Here is a 14,937-nt window from a genome sequence, read left to right as displayed (position 1 = left end):
GTCAGTAAGTCTTGTACTTATAGTACTTATGTAGTTATATATCTTGTAATTTATTTGTAATATTCTAGTAATATTATTGAAGTAACATCTATTGTAATATTGTATTGTGTACCGACCTTTGCCTGGCTCTCAACTACGAATCTGCCTAATCCTTCCAATATGACACACCTGAATTAACGTGTATGACCCAAATCTGTTACCGACTACGTCTGTTGTGTATTGTATCACATAGCATCTAGACTGACAGGCGGCCCAGAGCTGCATTTGCTCTGGGCAAACTTGCTCCCTTGTTCATTACTCCTGTATCCATCTGTGGAGCCTTTTCCATTATCCAGCTCTAAAGCCCCATCTACACCATGGGACATTGCAGCGATCCGGCGGCTCGATTAGCCGCCGGATCGCCTCTTCCGCGTGCCCGCCGCGTCCCCGCTCGCCGCGTGTGTGCCGCATTCGATTCCCCGCTCGTGCTCGCTCGTCCCCGCCGGCGCCGCTTATCTCCTGCACGATTCCCTGCCATTGTCCCCTCGCGGGGATCGAGCAGGGAATCGGCGGTGTGGAGATCCGTCCTGTCGGATCTTATCAATCGAGCCGCATCAGCAGCTCGATTGATAAGGAGCATCGCGGCCGCATCTACTCGTGTAGATGCGGCTTTAGCCTTGTTGCGCTGGGTGGTCAGAAAGTATCCCCCATCATTATATATATATATATATATATATATATATATATATATATATATATATATATATATATATATATATATATATATATATATATATATACACACATTTCTGGGGTGGAAGGGGCATCCTCCAAAGTTTGCTTCAGGTAGCAGAAAATCTACAACTGTCCCTGTCTATCAGTACAGTATTCCTAACTTATGCCCCCCCCCCCCCCCCCCATGTCGGATAGCCCTATCCTAAACCCACTGTTGTCATGAGGCAGCTGGATATAGTGGGCCTTGGGAGGTAAAAGGATGAATCTGGCCCTGTACATGCTGACACCTCCAAGAAGCGTCTTTAAAAAAATACATATCTGTGAACGATACTGTTGACAATGTGGCTATACACATGACTAGCAAGATCTTGGATTCCCTTAAAGGGGAACTGAAGAGAGAGGTATATGGAGGCTGTCATGTTTATTTCCTTTTAGACAATACCAGTTGCCTGGCAGCCCTGCTGATCCTCTGCCTCTAATACTATTAGCCATAGCCCCTGAACAAGCATGCAGCAGATCAGGTGTTTCAGTGGTTCAGACTTATAAGTCTGATCTGACAAGACTAGCTGCATGCTTGTTTCTGGTTTTAATCAGATACTACTGCAGAGAAATAGACCAGCAGGGCTGCCAGGCAACTGGTATTGATTAAAAGGAAATAAACATGACAGCCTCCATATACCTCTCTCTTCAGTTCCCCTTTAAGTACAGCCCTGAGCCAGGATAGCTGGAAATACTTTACAATATTTATATAATAATTGCCTCTGCATTTATAATCGACATATTTACAGTTCAAATATTTATCTTTGTTTAGATTTTGTTGTAGTTATTATATCCTGTGGGTTTAAGTTTTGTATGTATGTAGATATACGCAATCAAGAAAACTAGCACTTCAGATGCTTTCAGCATGCATTTTTTTTGACAGACATAAAAACTGTCATTACAATAGCATTTATCTTTTTTATCTATTTCTCATGATTTTCTCTGTGTTTCATACCTTTTGCCTATAAACTGTTGTTGCAATGCAGAGTCTTATAAAATTATCAGTCAATACATAAGAAAGAAACTGTAACTAAAACTTTACCATAAAATATATGTTCATGATCCTCATCTTCAGGAGGTCTTATTGAAAGGCAAGCTGATGAACAGTTAGATAATACATCTTTCTGAAACAAGCATGTGGGAGTACAATGTTTTTGCCAGTTCTCTTCAAAATACCAACTCTTGGTTTCATCCATTTTCATAAAGGCAAGTGAAAAGTCTTCCATCAAAATTTGGTTAACACTAGATCGTTTTAAAACATTGGAACGGCAGACACGTAAAGGTCCTATAAGCCCAGAATGAAAATCTTTGTGCTGCGAGGAAACAAAAGCATGGAAAAAATGTAGTAGTTACATATGCAAATATATATCTACTGTATACACACAAGTTGGAAGATTTTGAATCTAGATGATACCATTTATTCAATATCTTTAAATGATTTAAAAAGTAAACGTTTGGTATTTTGTAACACTTTCTTTAGACACTACTGTACAAAATCTAAAGTCAGCCAATGGTATTATTTCAATTGAATCGGTCATTTGATTGAATCTGTTAGATATCCCGAACGACCAATTTTCAACAACAAAATTATCAATTCTGTTGATTGCACCAGATGGAAAATTTCACTCGATCAGCGGTCTGTCACTAGCGGAGTTTGATGTCAACGCAATCAATTAAGCAGCTGTGCTTTTATTTCACCTTTCTTTGGTGCAGTTTTGATGTCTCCTTTCCTTTAGAGCAGTGTCCCCGGGCGCCTGTGTGACATAACTAAAACACTAGAGAGTGCTAGTGGTTATGTTAGTTACGTTCCATGCTGCACCTTTTGTCTGTTTTCATATCACACAGGCACCATGGACATGAGAGAGAAGCAAAAGCAGCCGGTGGGGAGAGCAGAAACAGAACCGTGCTCCAGACAGGTGAGCTAAACCACACAGCTCTTGTGGGGGGTTGGGGAGGTGGAAGTTGGTTGACCTGGTAGGCAAGCAAAAGTGTCTCACTAAGATTTATGAAATGAATACTGACTACTTGTCAGGCTTGTCTGGTCAATGACTATAGGTCAGGCTATATGCCCATGTGACTGACCTATAGCCCAGCACCAGTGCTGCTCGGATACCATTTTTCACTATCTGGAACTAATTTGGATCCGGATACCCAGATATCTAATCCAGGTCGGATATCTGGATCAAAAATTTTCCAATCCGAATCCGGGTCGGATATCCGACCCCAGTACCTGGGGTATTCGGCTGGATTCGGATATTTGGATAGAAAAACCGGAAGTGCCCTTTAAATTGCCTTAAAAAGGGTTGTTAGGGTCACTGAGGCATGTATTATCATTATTTTGCAAAGGGGAACACTAATTGATGATGTGGGGACTTAAAATCCCCCCCCCCCAAAAAAAATGATCGTCAATTAAAGGGAAGGTCCAAGCAAAAAAAAAAAATGAGTTTAACTTACTTGGGGCTTCTACCAGCCCTATGCAGCCATCCTGTGCCCTCGTAGTCACTCACTGCTGCTCCAGTCCCCCGCTGGCAGCTTTCTGACCTCGGAGGTCAGGGCCGAATTGCGTACATTTTTACACATTCCCGCTAGTGCAGGAACATTAACACATACATTTTTACGCGTTAGTGGTGCAACGCGTACATTTTTGTTCCTGCACTAGCTAGAATGCGTAAAAATGTATGCAATGTAGCCCTGGCCTCCGAGGTCAGAAAGCTGCCAGCGGGGGACTGGAGCAGCAGTGAGTGACTACGAGGGCACAGGATGGCTACATGGGGCTGGTAGAAGCCCCAAGTAAGTGAAACTCATTTTTTTTTTTTTTGCTTGGACCTTCCCTTTAACATCAGGCCTTGGTTCCAGACAGCGGTTGTGCAGCCCACATTGTGTCCAAAGTCCAATGTGCAAACTGCCATGTGCAAAGTGCCATGTGCAAAGTGCGAAGTGGCACGTGCAAACACAAATTTTCCACATGTTTGCACTTTGCACGTGTTTGCACGTCTTTGCACTTTGCACGTGGCACTTTGCACGTGTTTGCGCGTGGCACTTTGCGCGTGTTTGCACGTGGCAGGCAGCAGCTCGCCTGGTGTGTGCATAGCACACACACAGACACATAGCAGCTGCAGCAGCACTGCAGCACACACTCTAAATGTCACATTATGACATCAATCAAGCTAATGAACGATTTAACTATAGTGTAGTGATAGTGAAGGGGTTAATCACTGAACAGTTATCACTGTGTACAGCCCTTGGCCCAGCAGCACTGCAGCACACACTCTAACTGTCACACTATGAGACATCAATCAAGCTAATTAACGATTTAACTATAGAGTAGTGATAGTAGTGAAGGGGTTAATCAATGAACAGTGTTAGGTTTATAACTGGTACAGCCCTTTGTAGGGCACCAGCACTGAAGACTGTCTCTCAGTGTGCATTTAGCAAGCCAGGATGATCTGTCTCATCATGGCAGCCCTCCTTATTATACAGGGGGGCTGGCCAGTTCCTTTCTGTAATTGGGTGCCAGGGCTTAGGCTGGGAGGCCTCTGATTGGCTCAATGAGGTCAGGTGGTGCTGGCCAGGGTTCCCCTCTGTGATTGGTTGCTAGGGCTTCTTCTGGGAGCCCTCTGATTGGCTCCAGAACGTCATCACCTTAGTTAAAGTATTTCGGATCCAGATACCCGCAATATCCGTGGATATCCACGGTATGCGCCCAACTATCCGCAGATAGCTATCCGGATTTTGGCCCAGCTATCCGGAATCTGGATCCGGTCAGATAGGCCTAAAAAGGTTGGATATCTGGGTTATTCCGGATATACGGAATCCTGATGAGCAGCACTGCCCAGCACGTAACACCTGCACAAACTCCTACCTATCACAGAACTACAATAACCCTGCAGGTAGATATAGCATACAGACCGACAGACTGACCAAACAGAACCAATAACAATCATACAAGGCACAGTATCACAAGTATAATAGTCACCTGAGGCCTGGAGGATGAGGCAATCCAGATGAGAGTCGAATGACTGCCAGCGGGGAGAATGGTCATGCAGTTCAGGCACTTAAGAGATAGCGTGGTCAATACTAGTGTTGGGCGAACACCTAGATGTTCGGGTTCGAGAACGTTCGCCGAACATCGCCGCGATGTTCGGGTGTTCGCGCCGAACTCTGAACATAATGGAAGTCAATGGGGACCCGAACTTTCGTGCTTTGTAAAGCTTCCTTACATGCTACATACCCCAAATTAGCAGGGTATGTGCACCTTGGGAGTGGGTACAAGATTGAAAAATTTTTTTTTTGAAAAAGAGCTTATAGTTTTTGAGAAAATTGATTGTAAAGTTTCAAAGGAAAAACTGTATTTTAAATGCTGAAAATGTCATGTTTCTTTGCACAGGTAACATGCTTTTTACCGCCATGCAATCATAAATGTAATAAAGAGAAGAGGTTCCATAAACAGGGACCGGTAACGCTAACCCAGCAGCAGCAGCAGCAGCACACGTGATGGAACAGGAGGAGGCGCAGGAGGAGAAGGCCACGCTTTTTGAGACACAACAACCCAGGCCTTGCATGAGGACAAGAAGCGTGCGGATAGCATGCTTTGTACCGCCATGCAGTCATAAATGTAATAAAGATAAGAGGTTCAATAAACAGGGACTGGTAACGCTAACCCAGCAGCAGCAGCAGCACACGTGATGGAACAGGAGGAGGCGCAGGAGGAGAAGGCCACGCTTTGAGACACAACAACTCAGGCCTTGCATGAGGACAAGAAGCGTGCGGATAGCATGCTTTTTACCGCCATGCAGTCATAAATGTAATAAAGAGGTTCCATAAACAGGGACCGGTAACGCTAACCCAGCAGCAGCAGCACACGTGATGGAACAGGAGGAGGCGCTGGAGGAGAAGGCCACGCTTTGAGACACAACAACCCAGGCCTTGCATGAGGACAAGAAGCGTGCGGAAAGCATGCTTTTTACCGCCATGCAGTCATAAATGTAATAAAGAGAAGAGGTTCCATAAACAGGGACCGGTAACGCTAACCCAGCAGCAGCAGCAGCACACGTGATGGAACAGGAGGAGGCGCAGGAGGAGAAGGCCACGCTTTATGAGACACAACAACCCAGGCCTTGCATGAGGACAAGAAGCGTGCGGATAGCATGCTTTTTACCGCCATGCAGTCATAAATGTAATAAGGAGAAGAGGTTCCATAAACAGGGACCGGTAACGCTAACCCAGCAGCAGCAGCAGCAGCAGCAGCACACGTGATGGAACAGGAGGAGGCGCAGGAGGAGAAGGCCACGCTTTGAGACACAACAACCCAGGCCTTGCATGAGGACAAGAAGCGTGCGGATAGCATGCTTTTTACCGCCATGCAGTCATAAATGAAATAAAGAGAAGAGGTTCCATAAACAGGGACCGGTAACGCTAACCCAGCAGCAGCAGCAGCACACGTGATGGAACAGGAGGAGGCGCAGGAGGAGAAGGCCACGCTTTTTGAGACACAACAACCCAGGCCTTGCATGAGGACAAGAAGCGTGCGGATAGCATGCTTTGTACCGCCATGCAGTCATAAATGTAATAAAGATAAGAGGTTCCATAAACAGGGACCGGTAACGCTAACCCAGCAGCAGCAGCAGCACACGTGATGGAACAGGAGGAGGCGCAGGAGGAGAAGGCCACGCTTTTTGAGACACAACAACCCAGGCCTTGCATGAGGACAAGAAGCGTGCGGATAGCATGCTTTGTACCGCCATGCAGTCATAAATGTAATAAAGAGAAGAGGTTCAATAAACAGGGACCACGCGGCAACGCTAACCCAGCAGCAGCAGACGTGATGGAACAGGAGCAGGCGCAGGAGGAGAAGGCCAAGCTTTTTGAGACACAACAACACAGGCCTTGCATGAGGACAAAAAGCGTGCGGATATAGCAATGCTTTTTGCCGCCATGCAGTCATAAGTGTAATACAGATGAGAGGTTCCATAAACAGGGTCCGGCAACGCTAACCCAGCAGAAGCAGCACACGTGATGGAACAGGAGCAGGCGCAGGAGGAGAAGGCCATGCTTTTTGAGACACAACAACCCAGGCCTTGCATGAGGACAAAAAGCGTGCGGATATAGCAGCAATGCTTTTTGCCGCCATGCAGTCATAAATGTAATACAGATGAGAGGTTCAATAAACAGGGACCGGAAACGCTAAACCATCCCAGATGTTCATTGGTCATGTTACTTGGTTGGGGTCCTGGAGTGTTGCGTAGTCGTTTCCAATCCAGGATTGATTCATTTTAATTTGAGTCAGACGGTCTGCATTTTCTGTGGAGAGGTGGATACGCCGATCTGTGACGATGCCTCCGGCAGCACTGAAACAGCGTTCCGACATAACGCTGGCTGCCGGGCAAGCCAGCACCTCTATTGCGTACATTGCCAGTTCGTGCCAGGTGTCTAGCTTCGATACCCAATAGTTGAAGGGTGCAGATGGATTGTTAGACACAGCTACGCCATCTGACATGTAGTCCTTGACCATCTTCTCCAGGCGATCGGTGTTGGAGGTGGATCTGCACGCTTGCTGTTCTGTGGGCTGCTGCTGCATGGGTGTCAGAAAATTTTCCCACTCCAAGGACACTGCCGATACCATTCCCTTTTGGGCACTAGCTGCGGCTTGTGTTGTTTGCTGCCCTCCTGGTCGTCCTGGGTTTGCGGAAGTCAGTCTGTCGGCGTACAACTGGCTAGAGGAGGGGGAGGATGTCAATCTCCTCTCTAAAGTCTCCACAAGGGCCTGCTGGTATTCTTCCATTTTGACCTGTCTGACTCTTTCTTCAAGCAGTTTTGGAACATTGTGTTTGTACCGTGGATCCAGAAGGGTATAAACCCAGTAATTGGTGTTGTCCAGAATGCGCACAATGCATGGGTCGCGTTTAATGCAGTCTAGCATGAATTGAGCCATGTGTGCCAGAGTCCTACCAGAATCCTCATCATCCTCTTGTGAACGTTGTGATAGTTGTTGTGATGCATCATAGTCGTCACCTTCTTCCTGGTCTGCTTCTGCTGACCATTCGCGCTGAATTGTGGAAGTCCAACGTGCACCGCTCTGGCCCTCATCAGTGGTGGCAGGAAATTCCTGCTCCAACTCCAGCTGTTCCTCCTCCTCTTCTTCGTCATAGCTGCTGGGGCCAGCGTTTCCTGAGGCGGATGGCCTGATGTTGGTACCATCACGCTGATCGTTTTCTCCTTCAGATTCCCCCAGTTGCATCATGACAGCTGTTTCCTTGATTTTCAACATTGACCTCTTCAGTAAACACAGCAGTGGTATGGTAATGCTGACTGAAGAGTTGTCACTGCTCACAAGCAACGTGGATTGCTCAAAATTTTGGAGGACTTGGCAGAGGTCCAACATGTTGGCCCAATCGGATCCACAGAAGCTTGTCAGCTGGCCGGATGCGCCTCGGTACTGCGCCGTCATGTACTGGACCACTGCACTCTTCTGCTCGCAAAAGCGGGCTAGCATGTGCAGCGTAGAATTCCAGCGCGTAGGGACATCACACAGCAAGCGATGGTGGGGGAGATTGAAGCGCTCCTGCATCTTGGCAAGTGCCCCCGAAGCAGTACTTGAATTTCTACAATGTTTGGCCACTCTTCGCACCTTCAACAGAAGATCGGCCACGCCTGGGTATGTCTTCAGGAACCGCTGAACTACTAGGTTCATCACGTGCGCCAGGCAAGGGATGTGTGTCAGCTTAGCCAACCTTAAAGCGCGAATGAGATTACTCCCATTATCACACACAACCATGCCCGGTTTCAGGTCCAGCGGTGCCAGCCACAAATCCGTCTGTTCCTTTATTCCCCTCCAAATTTCCTTCCCTGTGTGCTGCTTATCCCCAAGGCAGATCAGCTTCAGCAACGCTTGCTGACGCATGCCAACAGCTGTGCTGCACTGCTTCCACGATCCTACTGCTGCTGGTGCTGGGTTCGCGTTTCCGGATGAGGTACAGCTTTGAGATGCGTTGGAGGAGAAGGAGTCAGAGAGGTAGGTGCTGCTGTTGTTATCCAGTGGGAGGGACGGCGGTGCAGCTGTTTGCGGCGTAGGCAACACCCGCGCCGTAGCAGGTGAGGAATCACTGCCAGGCTCCACAAGGTTCACCCAGTGCGCGGTAAGGGAGATGTATCGACCCTGGCCGAACGCACTCGTCCAGGTGTCAGTGGTGAGGTGAACCTTGCAGGCAACGGCATTCTTCAAGCTTCGGGTTATTTTGCTGACCACGTGCTCATGCAACTCAGGCACTGCAGAGCGCGCAAAGTAGTAGTGGCTGGGAACCACGTAACGTGGGATGGCCACTGACATCATGCCCTTGAAGCTGTTTGTCTCCACCACTCGATATGGCAGCATTTCGCAGGCCAGAAGCTTGGCTATGCTGGCTGTTACTGCCACGGCCCGGGGGTCATTTGCTGGCAATTTCCTCTTGCGCTCAAACATCTCCGAGACAGACAACTGAACCGTAGGGCTGCACACTGAAGGGCTGTTGGTTGTTGTGTTTGATGAAGACTGGGAGACCTCAAGAGCACTACTCCGGAAAGTGACAGTGTCAGCGTCGTCTGATGTTTGTGAATGTTGTGAACCACGCAATGGCTGGGCTACTGCTGCTGCTGAGGCGGGTCTGGTGGTGAGTCTGGTGAACCCAAGGGAGGCAGTGGTGCTGGTACCCTGTCCTGTCGAGTTTGCCCACAGAGTGGGATGTTTGGATAGCATGTGGCGGCTCATGCTGGTGGTGGAGAGGTTGTTAATACTTTTCCCCCTGCTCAGGCGGGTCTTGCACACCTTGCAAATCACCATGGTAACATCCTCAGTGCAGTCTTCAAAGAAAGCCCAGACTTTGGAGCACCTGCCTTGCTGGCGATTTCTGTTTGCACCTCTTTTGCCTCTCACTTGAACTTCCACGCTTGTGGTGCCTGAAATTGCGCGCCGCCTACCTTGTGGCACAAGGCGAACTCGTGCAGCAGTGGGTTCTTCAACAGACTCATCTGTGCTGCTGCTACGACGGCGATGTTCTCGTTCACAAACAAAATCTGGGTCTATGTCCACATTGTCCATACCCTCCTCTTCCATCTCCTCAAACTCGTCATATGTCATTGTGGGGGGCCGCCGCCGTGGAGTAGAGCTCCCCAGAACAACCTCTGCGCAGCTCACTCCAACGTCGTCTTCCAGATCTTCTCGGCCGACCTCCTGCAATTGCAACCCCTCCTGCCCAACTTGCTCTGGGATTTGGGTTTCAAAGTCCTCGGACTCGCCTTGTTGTATTTCAGTGCCCGGTGCATTTCCCACAGTTAATGGTTGTGAATCCGGGCACAACATTTCTGGCTGTTCCTCCATTGACCTTTCAAAGGTGGAAGTTTGTTGGCCTGGTAATAGCTCCTGCGAATACCCCATTGTGTCCTGAGGTAATTCATCGGACTGGTTATCTGGCAGTTGTGTGCGTGGTGTCGCTGCCGGTTGTGTCAGCTTTGTGCCCACTGGCGGCTTGTAACTGGCTGAGGACTCGGACCTCGTGCGTGATGTGCTGGTGGCTGGTGCTGCTTAACCCACTGCTGGACGCTTGAGAGGTCATCCAAGTAATTATCTGGTCCTATTCTTTTGGATCTGTGAGGGTTGTTGTCCTGGACAACATGGGCGGTATTGAGTGGGTTTTCTTGGGTGCTCCCCTGTGGCCTGTACGTGAACCGTCAGGGGAAACACCTCTTCCCTTGCCCCTCCCTCTTTCACCGGATTTCTTCCTCATTTCACTTATCCTTAAAGTACACGCTGACTGGCAGCAGTACAGTGGCAGTACAGAAATGCTATACAGTGGTGGGTGAGCGGTGTACCACTATTGCCAGCAGTGACACAGAGCACAATGCTATACAGTGGCGGGTGAGCGGTGTACTACTGTTCCCAGCAGACACAGAGTGGCAGTAAACACAATGCTATATAGTGTGGCTGAGCCGTGTACACACAGTGGCAGTAAACAATGCTATATAGTCTGGCTGAGCCGTGTACACAGAGTGGCAGTACACACAATGCTATATAGTCTGGCTGAGCCGTGTACACACAGTGGCAGTACACACAATGCTATATAGTCTGGCTGAGCGGTGTACACAGAGTGGCAGTACACACAATGCTATATAGTCTGGCTGAGCGGTGTACACAGAGTGGCAGTAAACAATGCTATATAGTCTGGCTGAGCGGTGTACACAATGCTATATAGTCTGGCTGAGCGGTGTATATAGAGTGGCAGTACACACAATGCTATATAGTCTGGCTGAGCGGTGTACACACAGTGGCAGTACACACAATGCTATATAGTCTGGCTGAGTGGTGTACACACAGTGGCAGTACACACAATGCTATATAGTCTGGCTGAGCGGTGTACACACAGTGGCAGTACACACAATGCTATATAGTCTGGCTGAGCGGTGTACACAGAGTGGCAGTAAACAATGCTATATAGTCTGGCTGAGCGATGTACACAATGCTATATAGTCTGGCTGAGCGGTGTATACAGAGTGGCAGTAAACAATGCTATATAGTCTGGCTGAGCGGTGTACACAGAGTGGCAGTACACACAATGCTATATAGTCTGGCTGAGTGGTGTACACAGAGTGGCAGTACACACAATGCTATATAGTCTGGCTGAGCCGTGTACACACAGTGGCAGTAAACAATGCTATATAGTCTGGCTGAGCGGTGTACACAGAGTGGCAGTAAACAATGCTATATAGTCTGGCTGAGCGGTGTACACAGAGTGGCAGTACACACAATGCTGAATAGTCTGGCTGAGCCGTGTACACACAGTGGCAGTAAACAATGCTATATAGTCTGGCTGAGCGGTGTACACACAGTGGCAGTACACACAATGCTATATAGTCTGGCTGAGCGGTGTACTCAGAGTGGCAGTACACACAATGCTATATAGTCTGGCTGAGCGGTGTACACAGAGTGGCAGTACACACAATGCTATATAGTCTGGCTGAGCGGTGTACACAGAGTGGCAGTAAACAATGCTATATAGTCTGACTGAGCGGTGTACACAGAGTGGCAGTACACACAATGCTATATAGTCTGGCTGAGCTGTGTACACACAGTGGCAGTACACACAATGCTATATAGTCTGGCTGAGCGGTGTACACAGAGTGGCAGTACACACAATGCTATATAGTCTGGCTGAGCGGTGTACACAGAGTGGCAGTACACACAATGCTATATAGTCTGGCTGAGCAGTGTACACAGAGTGGCAGTACACACAATGCTATATAGTCTGGCTGAGCGGTGTACACAGAGTGGCAGTACACACAATGCTATATAGTCTGGCTGAGCCGTGTACACAGAGTGGCAGTACACACAATGCTATATAGTCTGGCTGAGCCGTGTACACACAGTGGCAGTAAACAATGCTATATAGTCTGGCTGAGCGGTGTACACAGAGTGGCAGTAAACAATGCTATATAGTCTGGCTGAGCGGTGTACACAGAGTGGCAGTACACACAATGCTATATAGTCTGGCTGAGCCGTGTACACACAGTGGCAGTAAACAATGCTATATAGTCTGGCTGAGCGGTGTACACACAGTGGCAGTACACACAATGCTATATAGTCTGGCTGAGCCGTGTACACAGAGTGGCAGTACACACAATGCTATATAGTCTGGCTGAGCCGTGTACACAGAGTGGCAGTACACACAATGCTATATAGTCTGGCTGAGCGGTGTACACAGAGTGGCAGTAAACAATGCTATATAGTCTGGCTGAGCGGTGTACACAGAGTGGCAGTACACACAATGCTATATAGTCTGGCTGAGCCGTGTACACACAGTGGCAGTAAACAATGCTATATAGTCTGGCTGAGCGGTGTACACACAGTGGCAGTACACACAATGCTATATAGTCTGGCTGAGCTGTGTACACACAGTGGCAGTACACACAATGCTATATAGTCTGGCTGAGCGGTGTACACAGAGTGGCAGTACACACAATGCTATATAGTCTGGCTGAGCGGTGTACACAGAGTGGCAGTACACACAATGCTATATAGTCTGGCTGAGCAGTGTACACAGAGTGGCAGTACACACAATGCTATATAGTCTGGCTGAGCGGTGTACACAGAGTGGCAGTAAACAATGCTATATAGTCTGGCTGAGCGGTGTACACAGAGTGGCAGTACACACAATGCTATATAGTCTGGCTGAGCCGTGTACACACAGTGGCAGTAAACAATGCTATATATAGCGTGGCTGAGCGAGGTACACAGTGGCAGTACACACAATGCTATATAGTGTGGCTGAGCGAGCGGTGTACTACTGTTCCCAGCAGCGACACACAATGACTGGGGGGACCCTGGCTAGCGTGGCTGGAGCGCGAACTACCCTGCCTGCCCACCCAAAGCTAAACCCACAGACAAATGGCGGAGATATGACGTGGTTCGGGTATTTATCTACCTGAACCACGTGACCGTTCGGCCAATCAGAGCGCGTTCGGGCCGAACCACGTGACCCGTTCGGCCAATCAGAGCGCGTTCGGGGTCCGAACCACGTGACCCGTTCGGCCAATCGCAGCGCTAGCCGAACATTCGGGGAACGTTCGGCCATGCGCTCTTAGTTCGGCCATGTGGCCGAACGGTTTGGCCGAGCACCATCAGGTGTTCGGCCGAACTCGAACATCACCCGAACAGGGTGATGTTCTGCAGAACCCGAACAGTGGCGAACACTGTTCGCCCAACACTAGTCAATACTAGCCAGATGTCAGTCCAGGCAGCGTTCTTAAAAGTGTTGCTCATGTTGAATAGGCTTCAAGGTTTTGGTGTCATTAATCACTTCAAATTTTCACCTTGATGCTCTTCAAAGTAGCTCACCTGTATAAGTGAGGAAGGGTCAGGTGACCCGTAACATGTAGTGTCTTTGCTCGCAATAAAACAAACGGAAGTTTGAAGCCTGTGGAGTGCCTTTTCCTTATAGATTGTGGATTTCATGGAGCAGGAGTGGTGAACCTGCAGGGGAAGTGCACCGGCCAGCTACCTTATACAGGTGAGCTACTTTGAAGAGCATCAAGGTGAAAATTTGAAGTGATTAATGACGCCAAAACCTTGAAGCCTATTCAACATGAGCAACACTGGCGACACGACTGGCATCCCTACCGAACTATACCATTCATCAAACCTTTCTAGCTGATTATGTGAGGCTGAAGCGGATCCCGAGAGGCTATCGCATTGGTTTGCGGTCTACCTTACTGACCCAGGATCAGCTGTTCGTCACCCGCTTTTTTGAAATATTGAATAAGGGATCGTTGGATGTAATGGTCTTAACCATAGAACGACTGGGGGTGCATATTGCAGCCCTCACAAAGGAGGCTGATAAGATTGACCAGGAGATCAGAGATACTTTAGATTCTGATGACTATGATGAAATGGTGGATCGTATAGATACAAAGCTGGCAAGTATTAAGAAGTAGTCACTCACCAGGAAGGAGCGAAAGAAACTGCGTGATGCAGAGGATTACAGGCTGTCCCATGTGTACTCGTGGAAAGTTGAGAGACGCTGGCGTCGGCAACCTCAGCCGGAAGAGGGAGCAGGTGACCCCGGAAGTGAAGCGGCGGCCGGAGCGCTGCATAGGAAATCTCCGACTGGAAGAAGTCGCAAGTGGCGGAAACGCTATCCGCGTGGAGGAGCTGGGTGACCGAGTGGTAGTGGAACCCAGGAGGACTCCTCGTCTGGTTCCGCCGGAGTAGCACAAGGACACGGCCGAGAGGATTTTCGGCAATCAGGGGACTCCTTTTACCCCGCAGCCGGAGGTTCAGGCGCAGCAGGCGCACAAGGGGACAAAACATACCCACGCAAGAATCCTCGCCATCCTATCCCGAGGGACCAATACCCAAAGAGAGGACAGCAGGGGGCGAGGTAAGCAATTTGGTGGTGAATTTGTCTCAGTACAATCCAACTGAAAAAGAAATGTCTGTATTGCAGAAGGGTTTAGGATTTGTGCCTGCTTCTAGGGACAATACATTTGAATGGGAGGTGGACTTCTTTAGATTTGTGCGGAGTTTAAAATTGAAGGTCCATTTTAGAGATGACTGTGAGACTGATTTTCAAAGCTCTGAAGAGGGTTTATACAAAAAGAGTACCTGGACTCCAGATGTTAAATGTAATGCAATAGATACCTTTGAGTCTGTTGTGCTTA

The 14,937-nt window shown here is 48.5% G+C and overlaps 1 protein-coding gene across 2 annotated transcripts in view; it reads right to left on the bottom strand.

Moving 5' to 3' along the window:
* Positions 1-14,937, bottom strand: part of LOC137527537 (coagulation factor VIII-like) — a 506,000-nt gene that overhangs the window by 190,362 nt on the left and 300,701 nt on the right. For both annotated transcript variants that reach the window (XM_068248081.1, XM_068248082.1), the window contains one exon: positions 1,796-2,066. In XM_068248081.1, coding sequence (XP_068104182.1) covers positions 1,796-2,066 — 271 coding nt within the window. The remainder of the gene's footprint in view (positions 1-1,795; positions 2,067-14,937) is intronic.

The sequence above is a fragment of the Hyperolius riggenbachi genome, chromosome 8, assembly GCF_040937935.1.
Source record: "Hyperolius riggenbachi isolate aHypRig1 chromosome 8, aHypRig1.pri, whole genome shotgun sequence".
In the NCBI taxonomy this organism is placed as follows: Eukaryota; Metazoa; Chordata; class Amphibia; order Anura; family Hyperoliidae; genus Hyperolius; species Hyperolius riggenbachi.
This window is presented reverse-complemented; position numbering and strand designations above follow the sequence as displayed.